This window comes from Buceros rhinoceros, unplaced genomic scaffold (genome assembly GCF_000710305.1).
Source record: "Buceros rhinoceros silvestris isolate BGI_N320 unplaced genomic scaffold, ASM71030v1 scaffold45882, whole genome shotgun sequence".
NCBI lineage: Eukaryota > Metazoa > Chordata > Aves > Bucerotiformes > Bucerotidae > Buceros > Buceros rhinoceros.
This window is the reverse complement of record NW_010400410.1, coordinates 1-9194: the sequence shown is the minus strand read 5'-3', so window position 1 is coordinate 9194 and position 9194 is coordinate 1. Positions and strand designations below refer to the sequence as shown.

The 9194-nt window shown below is 48.6% G+C and overlaps 1 protein-coding gene across 1 annotated transcript; it reads right to left on the bottom strand.

Moving 5' to 3' along the window:
* Nucleotides 1-3251: 3251 nt before the first annotated feature.
* Nucleotides 3252-9191, bottom strand: GUSB (glucuronidase, beta; the record flags this gene model as incomplete). The annotated part of the gene is made up of 6 exons (XM_010131815.1): nt 3252-3468; nt 4692-4827; nt 5583-5759; nt 7300-7384; nt 8505-8651; nt 9049-9191. Coding segments are annotated over 6 exons (846 nt in total), but the record flags the coding sequence as incomplete, so codon positions are not given.
* Nucleotides 9192-9194: the final 3 nt, after the last annotated feature.

The window sequence follows — 9194 nt, the reverse complement described above, 5'->3', positions numbered from 1 at the left end:
GAGCGGTGTTGCGCCCGCCCCCCCCCCCCCCCCCCGGCCCCCAGCCAAAACAAATGCAGCAAGTGTGGTGTTGGCATTAATCTGACCCTTCAAATCTGAAGACAAATCCTGAGCAATCTTGAGGATACAGAGCATGGGTGAGAGCTGCTAAATAGTACCTGGTCTGGCAAGGGGACGGGGTATTACGCAAGTTCTGGTTGTGGTTTCAACACTCATGAGAATGGAGGGGGAAAATTGTAATATACAAACAGCCGTTCCGAATTTGGGCTCTTCCTCCCCCTCCTTGGCTCTCGGAAGTTCTGCAGGGAGGGGCGGTTTGGAAAGGGAAAAGAACCTCATCCCAAAACTTGTTCAGGAATTCAGTATTCCTGAAGTCCTCTCTTACTGTACGGTACTTGCTACTCTTAAGGCCAACGAAGCATTCAGGTCTCATTTAGGAAATGAATGTTCTTGGAAGCTTGTTACTGTAAAGTGTTTGCAGCGCTCAGGCCAATGACACATTCCCTACCACCTTCGATAAGCTCAAGTGACCACAAATCTCTTATCCAGAGATTTCCGCATACCGTAGTGTGCGTTTGTCTTCTGCTGTACAGAGTCTCTTGACTGTTCAAAAAGATGGGTGAGGTGCTTCAGGCAGCACGTGATGCTCCCGCGTGACGTGGGCTGAAGTCAAAGAGAGATCGAACAGCTTTGGTCCTGCCAGTGTTGTGTAAAGGTGATCCAGACAGAACCGGTCCAGAAAAGATGAACTATTCTGTCACCATAAAAGCGTATTGAGCATGGCCTAAATACTTGGTGTTTGTTCTGTATAGTATGTTCTGTCAACTATTTATTACTAGCGCTTCAAACTCCAAACTAAACCGTCATCGAACTGGAGTCACTGGGCTGATGTTCCTTTAACCAGTATAGGCTGGGAGATTCTTTCTTGGAGGTTTAGGATACAATTTTGCTAACAGGTAAACCAATGTAAATATGTACGAATTCTATTTGTTGCACATAACTTTTTGGTATAAAAAAATAAATGTAGAAATTACCTGTGGATGTCTTGCTGCAATCATTCTTACGCTGCATTCGTGCAGTCCAAACGTAAGAGCTTGAATGAACCCAATCGGAGGCCTTTTTGGACTCAGTCTGAGCCTTAGAAACTGTTTTTTAAGTCAGTACTGTAATCCTGTTTCTAGGAATGTACTAAATTGTGATTTTTTTTTTTTTTTAAGACATCGTGTGTTAGCAGTAGAAGGGTCCCCAGAGATACCAGTTTATAGAATTTCTGCAGCTTCATCGTGTCTCACTGAATGTCGTGCACATGGGCGTGTAAGAGTCGAGCAGCATTGACTTGAGGCTTTAACTGTTGACAGTTCTTTAAACAACGTGCAAAAACCCGTTAGGTACGTTGTTTGAATTGCTTCCTGCTTTCCTTGGTGCTGTAGGTCTGCTTGAACCCCACTCCAACAAGACCACAATGTATCTGGAAACTGCAGGGTGTCTTCCTGGGTTTGGCGGGAGGGAGGGGGCTGCTGGGGATACCTGGTGTGAGTCTACGTGGCACCGAGCTGTGGGAACAAGCAGGGCCTGAGAGTGAAGCGTGCGCTTTCCGCCCGTGGGGGTGTTCAGCTCTGCAGCTGTTCTGCTGGGCTGAACAACAGTTTTGACTTCTGCAGCCGCAAGCCCTGGGTGACCAGAGGGATCAGCGCCCCAGTTCAAAGTGAGCCAGCGGTGCCGAACCTTTACCTGTGTCTGGATGGGGCAGCTGCTGGTGTGACATAACTGTTGAAATGGGGAAGAAAATGATTTATTTATGTCTAGAGATTGAGAAGTTCAGATTCCTTTCACACACTGATACTGGGCTTAAAGAAGGAATTCGCTCTTACTCCACGGTATGTCTGAGCAAGTGTCTCTGTACTGTGGACAGACTTTCACGTTCGGGGGGTTTAGCTATATAGAAAATCTGTAGACCTAATGTGGCATCAGGAATGGTGATAGTATGATTCTTTGTTTCCCTTAAAACTGAAGAAAAAATGTTTGAAGTCTGTGGTAAACACATAGGCCCTCTCTCTGCAGAGTGTGGCAGAGTGGAAGGTGTGTTGGTTTCTAATGTCCCACATTGAAAGGAAGGAGAATTTGGCCACCACACAACATCAAAGCAAATATTTTCTTTATATTGGCAGATGTTTTGGTCATGTCCTTGAGATGCCAGTGGAGAAAAAGCAGCCAGAGGAGCAGTTTCACACGGTGTCTGGGAATCAAATTACCAAACTACATTGTGCCAACTCCCAAACCCCTGTAGGCAGCCTCCAGTCTTTGCTAGGGGTGACGCTGCTCTTGGGACCACCTGGGACGCTGCAACGAGGAGTTTGCAGACTGTGTGTTGGGAGCTCTTCTGTGACTGTTGGCATAATGTTATGTCCAGCCTAAAGCCCGGCCCTAGAGTCCTGCAGGGAGTTACTATTCGAGCTTACTGTCCAGAGTAGCGCGTGCACGTTAATTCACACATCGCCCTAGCCCAGAAGGTTTCAGGCCGGCATCAACAAGGTTTAGGACAAACTTAACTCTAGACCGCTGTTACAGCGAGGGGATAGTGACACCTGGACGTGAAGGAAGCCCTTTCATGCTGGAAGGTGAAACCGCACCTGATAGTGGCAGTTCTGCTGCTGTGACTGAACTAAATAGTTTGGGACAAAGTTCAGCTGACGTGGTACCTTCCTGCCTCACCTACTCCACCTCGCTGCTGCAGTGAGAATTCCACAGCGTGCTGGAGCGTGCTGGGTCTCCTCGCAGCAGGGGTGGGTCACAGGCTGCCCCGGCGCTGTGAACTCTCAGAATTGCTCAGCCAGCCTCGTACGTTCTGCCCACAAGAGAAGCTGCGTGCTCTGCAGCGATCCTGGGGACGACTTGCTGGGACCCGAGTAGTCAGGGGAGCGTAACTGGAAATCCTCACTTGGGTGGGAGGGGTGGGCTGGTCATTTAGAGTAACATGGATTTTTTTTTACGTCTTCAGCGTTGATTTGTATCACATAGTTTGGTGGGGGGTTTTTTGGTTTGGTTTTTTTTTTTGCCATAAACAGATACCTCAGTCAGGATCTCCTAACTTCAGTCCTCAGAACTCCGAATAGTCATTTTACTGCCTGGAAACAGGAAGCCTGCAGACACGGCTGAGCATAGGAAACGGGTGTTTCCGATCTGCTTTGCGGAGCAGCTGCGTCAGGTGGATTAGAAATTGCGTTAGACTTGCAAGACATGTCAGGCATAAATATTTAAAGAGAAATTTAATGAACAAGTTCAGTGTCATGCCCAGCCACGACACCTGATTTCATTTTAGAAAGAGGGTGTGTGACTTTGTTACAGGAGGAAGACAGCTCGATTCATTTGCAATCTTCCAGTATCTTTCTCTAAGTACAAATGCAGCTGATTTGGGCTGTCGTTGGCGGGTAAATATTCCTTTCTTGTTCCCCAAAACACGTGTGGTCCCTGCAGAGAAGTTAGAAAACAAAGCAAATATATCAAAAATGCTTTTATATCTCCTACTGTGAGCTGTCACAGTGTGGGTACTAAATCAGGTCAGGTGGAAGAGAGCTACATGCTTCCTTCCACACGTGGTCAGGTACAACGGGGGACTTGGCAGATGTAATTTGCATAATCTTGGCAAGATTAATTGTTGTAACTGAGCAACGTAGCTGCAATTCATTGTGTTTACAACTGGTAAGTCGATGACAGTTCCATTTGGGCGTACCCAGTAGCTTGATCAGTGTCATATTGACAGTCCTTCTGCCGTGAGTTCCACCTCGAAATTTGATGGTGAAGGTGGTGAATAGTTTGACTGTGCTGTCCTTTAGTGGTGTCTGTGTCCTCTGTGCCTGTTTTAGTTTTCATATAAAACTAGGATGATCACAACGTGTAGAGAGAGTGGAACGGCACACGTGAACCTGTCTGTGTTTTCTCCATCCTCTTATTTGAAACTGATACTACTTTTCTGACCACTTCTCTGCCGTGATTGAGCCTTCCAGTAGCTGTATCGGTGCTCTACAGGTTATCCGTCATGGTGTTTCTCTGCCTGCAATGCAGCCGGACTGCTCACCACCCTGACTCGCTGCAGGTGGCCTATGTGTAACTGGTTCCTTAGCTGGGCTCCTCCTGAGCTGTGGTTGTTTAATCTCTGTGTGACTGCACCGTAGATTAATGCCCCACACTCTGCCAACACACTTCTTAATAGTGGATGGAGTGTCATGACAGACAGTTGTCTACCGGTGTGTCACCTGGTCCTCTACTGCTAAACCTCAGCCAGGTTAATAATACATTCTTGATGGGTGCTCTGTTACTACAGGCAGTCGTAGGTGAAATACGAAGCAAGTGAGACGCATCCCTAGCAGCTGACTGAGGCTCTGAATTGAGGATGGCCAAGAAATAAAGTGACCTGGGTCTGCTCACAGGCTTCCTGGCATCCTGCCCTAGCACACTGTCTCGTGTCTGGGTAGCGTCTTTGCAGGTGGGACATCTAGGAGCTCAAGCTGTAGAGAGAGGCTGTGTGAAGCACAGGCAGCACCGTCCCTCTTGGCTGGCCTTTGTCACAGAAACCAGCTATGCTCTGTCTTGGTAAGCAAAGGGCCCTTTTGTCCTACCCCACAGCCCAGTATTTGTGTGTCATAAACCACAAGGTGGATGGAGAGTTGTTTGGAATATAAATATCAGCTTACCTTGATTTGTCATGAAATCAGCAAAATTCCATATGAGCTCCCCAATCACATACTCCTTCCGCTTTTTGTCGAAGACTGCATGGTACTCTCTCAGCAGAGCTTTCTGGTACTCCTCGCTGAACATGAGGGGTGGGTCCTACAGCCAGCAAAAAGAGGGGGCCGTGAGGGAAGGTGACAGTTAATCTCAGCAAAGGCTCCATATGTTACTTCTGTTTACTGCGAACTGCTTCCTGAAGACAAGCTTCCCAAGGGCTTGGGCTCTTCATTGCTGCTGCATCAACAACGGCTCTTTAGTGACAACAGCAGCTACTGAAACTGCAAGGGGAGGTGAGCTGCACCACAGATACAGTGTCACAGATACAGGGGGGCGTCTGTGCACTTGCCTGGGAACAGTATAGGAGCGCCAGCCCCTTCTGGGCAGGACAGCGCTGGCCCTGGAGGTGTCCAAGGTCAGGCTGGACGGGGCTTAAAGCAGCCTGGTCTGGTTGAAGATGTCCCTGCTCACTGCAGGGGGACTGGACTGGATGATCTTTAAGGTTCCTTCAACCCAAACCATTCAATCGTCATGAAATGAACCTCGACTCTCCAGTGCCGTATCTTCCGATGAAGCATCTTCTAGAGAAGCCACAGTGCAGCTTTCCGAGTGCTCAGTGCTTGTAGCCAAAGCTAAAAACTTCTCTTCAGGCAGAATCTAACCACTGTTAGTCAGAGGCAAAGCTCACTGGTTTCAGCGGAGCAGGAAGAGAGCCCGGGAGGTTTTCAGACACTTACAAGCTAACACATCTCAAAACTGACTAAGGAGTTGGGCTCAGTGGTACCCATCTCTCCTCATGGAATGATGCTGGATGAGGAGCAGAGCTTTTTTCCTTCTAGAGCACCTCTAGCACTTACACTGTGAAGTCCAGGGATGGAGTCTGCTCCATATTCACTCTGGATAATGGGTTTTTGGTAGGTTTTATGCCAGTTCTCAAACTGTGCTGTGAGTTGTAGTGGAATAACTTCCAGATGGCCTGAGTCGTGATACCAGGAGAAGTAGCTATTGACGCAAATTACGTCCACATAAGGAGCCTACAAAAAACAAGGTGAGAGTGTTTTGTCACAGAGCTCAAAGTAGATGGCCTTCATCAAGCTAAATCCTGCTTTTGCTTCATTTCATGAAACCCAGTTTGATTACGTGTAAAATAAAGTCTCTTCCCCCATCACGTCCCTCCCACCATGCCATCTTTCCCAGAAAAAAAAAAGCAGGATAAGTTTAGTAAGCTCACAGCCAATTCATGGGGAATTTTTCTTACAGACTGAGGAAGGCACAGCAAAGAGTTAGACAGGATCAACCCATTTCATCCTCAGGTTGGTTAGAAGTTTTTGAGTTTCCAAGACGTCTTTGGCTTGCTGGTACATGGAGATGTACTTCTGGAGTAGTGGAAGGTGATTATCAAGTTAGTTGTCAAATATTTTGACTAGCAACTAAATTTGTGCATCAGTGGCGCAATACTCGCACTCCGTGGGCTGCAAGTCCTGTGCCATTTCTAGCACATGGGCAGCGTGATCAAAGGGCACGAAGCCCACAGAAGATAAAGTGATCTTGTATGTAACTTGTTCAATGTTCTTTTAACATGTTTTGTAATAAAAGGGAAAAAAAGTTCTAATATCACATTGGTGTGTGAGATCTATTCTTTGGTTTTGGTTTCCTGTGTCTCCTCCAGCCAGAGGGACCAGATGCCTCCACCAGGATGTGCTGGTGGGGAGGGGTGTCAGGCTGTGGGTGGCCTGGGGATACCTGGAGACACCCAAGAGATATCCGTGCTGGGCACCTCCAACACTAAGGCCATCAGGTTTTCTCCTGGGGTGGGGAGGGACAGATCCCTCATTCCAGGAGACATTCCTGCCAGTTGTAGGACAGCTTGAAAGAAAAGCTAAGTGTAGCCTGTAACGGGGATGTGATAGATGATGGCCCTCACCTGCTGGAAGTGATTATGGGACAGTAACCACAAGTAGTATAAAGCCATCTTGAAAAATCAAAACAGAAACTGCCCCGGAAACAATCGGGTGTGTTAAAGATCTTTGGTTCATGCTCTGGCCAGCTTAAGGCACAGACATCCAAGAAAAGAACCTTTTGGCTATTTATACAGCTCTAGGACTGTAATTACGAAGCTAGAAGAGCTTTTAGAGTACTCAACATTACCAGACATCTGCCAAAGAAGATCTAGAGCAGTTTAAAGCGGAAATTAAAGCAAAGCTTCCTTCCTTTAGACTCCCACAAGGGCTGTTAGCATTTTAAAGAGGTTTAAGCTTTGGTTTAATTGCGATCCTGAGCATTACTAAACACAATCAGTGGAACAGCAAAGCGTGCCAATGTTGACGGAGTCCAGGGGTCTGATCCGGAATGCTTCACTCAACACACAGAACTGTTCTTCTCGCCTACAGATCATTTGTTTTCAGCTGGACTACACCTACAGGATAAAGTGCTTTGAAAACACAACTAAGTTTTCTTCTGCCGCTCCCTCTTAAATATCTCCAGTAAACTTGGGGAGGTGGGGGGAAGGAACTGCAAAACAACTGAGAAATTTAATCTATGAATTAAAAAAGATAGAAAATAAAGTCAACTTACACCACGATCAAGAGCGTAATTAGCATTTGTCACAAAGGTGACTGGTCTGGAGGGATCGAGAGCTTTAGTGTGAGCTACCACTGTCCTGTTTGCAAACAGTAAAGCAAGAGTTCAACCACAGCCTGGAGAAGCACTGCCCCATTTCCCCAAGCTCTTTGTCCTTCCACCCCCCACAGGTTTTGATTTAGCAGAAAGCACATTTTTGATTAACTCCTGCAGGGTACTCAGCTGTCATCTGCTACCAAGTGCCTGCAGCCGTGGCCAGCTGTGCAGGAACCGTGGCAAACAGACTGTCTCACCAAGCTGTTTCTCTCCCACCCCAGAAAAGGCCGGAGCGGAAGCGTACGAAGCGTGGGCACATTCGTTTGTCTGTTGGTGCTCAGAAGGTGGAGAAGGCACAGTGAGTTGGAAGACACAAATGGCAGAAGGGTAACGGGAAGTTCCCGAGCAGCTCTTGGGATGTGTCTGCAAAAGCAGGAGGCCCAGCCCTGCGCCACAGCAGGCAGAGCCCGGCTGCTTCTGAGGAAGCCCTGAATGAGGGAGATGGGACAGAGAGCGGGAGGGTCAGGCTCTGCCGCTACCATGCCACAGTGTCACCACAGAGGGTGGTGGAGCGTTGTGAAGGATGGAAGGTCACAGGTGTCTCCTGCTGATTCTACGGCTAGTAAGGACAGCCTGCTGCCCCCTTACAGAGGTGCCTCTTGGCAAGCCAAAGCTTAAATCTCTTTAAAATAGAACCAAGAGGTCTGTGGGGACACGGAGCAGTGGCTTTTAAGTGGAGCGTCGCACTCTCTGCAGGGCAAATAACTACCACTAACTGCAGAATCTTGTCTTCAGAATTGAAGGGAATTATTTTACAGCTTTGCTGTAGTTTTCGAAGAATTTAGCAGTGTTCTTCCACCGGTAACAAGGACCATCCTGCTCCCACCAGGTCTGCTTTTGCTTGGCCTGTAGGTCAAGAGATGCTCAGACCAAATGGACTCTTGCAGAACCATCCTGGTGCACAACAACAGGCTGTGACTGCTGTGCGGTTCTGAGCATCAGTTCAACCCGAGGGGCAGTTAGTTACACCTGTAGTTTGCAGCTGTGGGTACTGTTTCAGGGTTCCCCAAAACGCTGCCCCTCTCTTTACTACTTCTCTGTGCCATCCCAAAGGAAGAAGATGCATCATCTGCCAAGACTCAAGCCTCAGCAGACGCACTCACTTGAAGTAGTAAGCTGCTGGGGCCAGCTCCGATGCCGGCTCGTTGGCTACTGACCACATCACAACTGATGGCCTGTTCTTATCCCTGCGGATCAGTTCCTCCATCACAACAAGATGGTGCTGCAAGGATTTGTTCCCGAAGCTCTCCCTTAAAGACGAAAAGCAAGACCTGGTGAGGTGAGGGTGTAAAACCCATCCCCTTTGCCTTTCCCTGTGAAAACTCAAGACTCTGGGGTGTACGAGCACAGCTGAGCCTTGCCACTGTGAGTGTGGCTTCTGCCCTGTTTCCCCAAAGCCTGCTGCACAGTTCAGCTCGCTTTGGGCTCGTTAATCGAGCCAAACCCAATGACGCAACGGCCGCGGGGCAGAACACCCTCCGCTTGCCCAACCTCACCAGGCACATGCGGCACCGCGGGCCGATTTCTAAACAGAGCAAAGTACTTCCATTATCAGTGCAACGGGTGCTGCAGGACGGGAGGGAAGGCTCCCGCAGCACCCCGAGAGGAACAGAAACAAGGGGACGGGTCTTCTGAGCCGTAGCTTACGCCGTTTTAATCCCCACTGCCGGGCACTCGTCGATCACCACGATGCCGTAAGCGTCGCACATGTCCATGAGCTCCTCGGCGTAGGGGTAGTGGCTGGTGCGGAAGGAGTTTGCCCCCAGCCAGCGCAGCAGGTTGAAGTCCTTCGC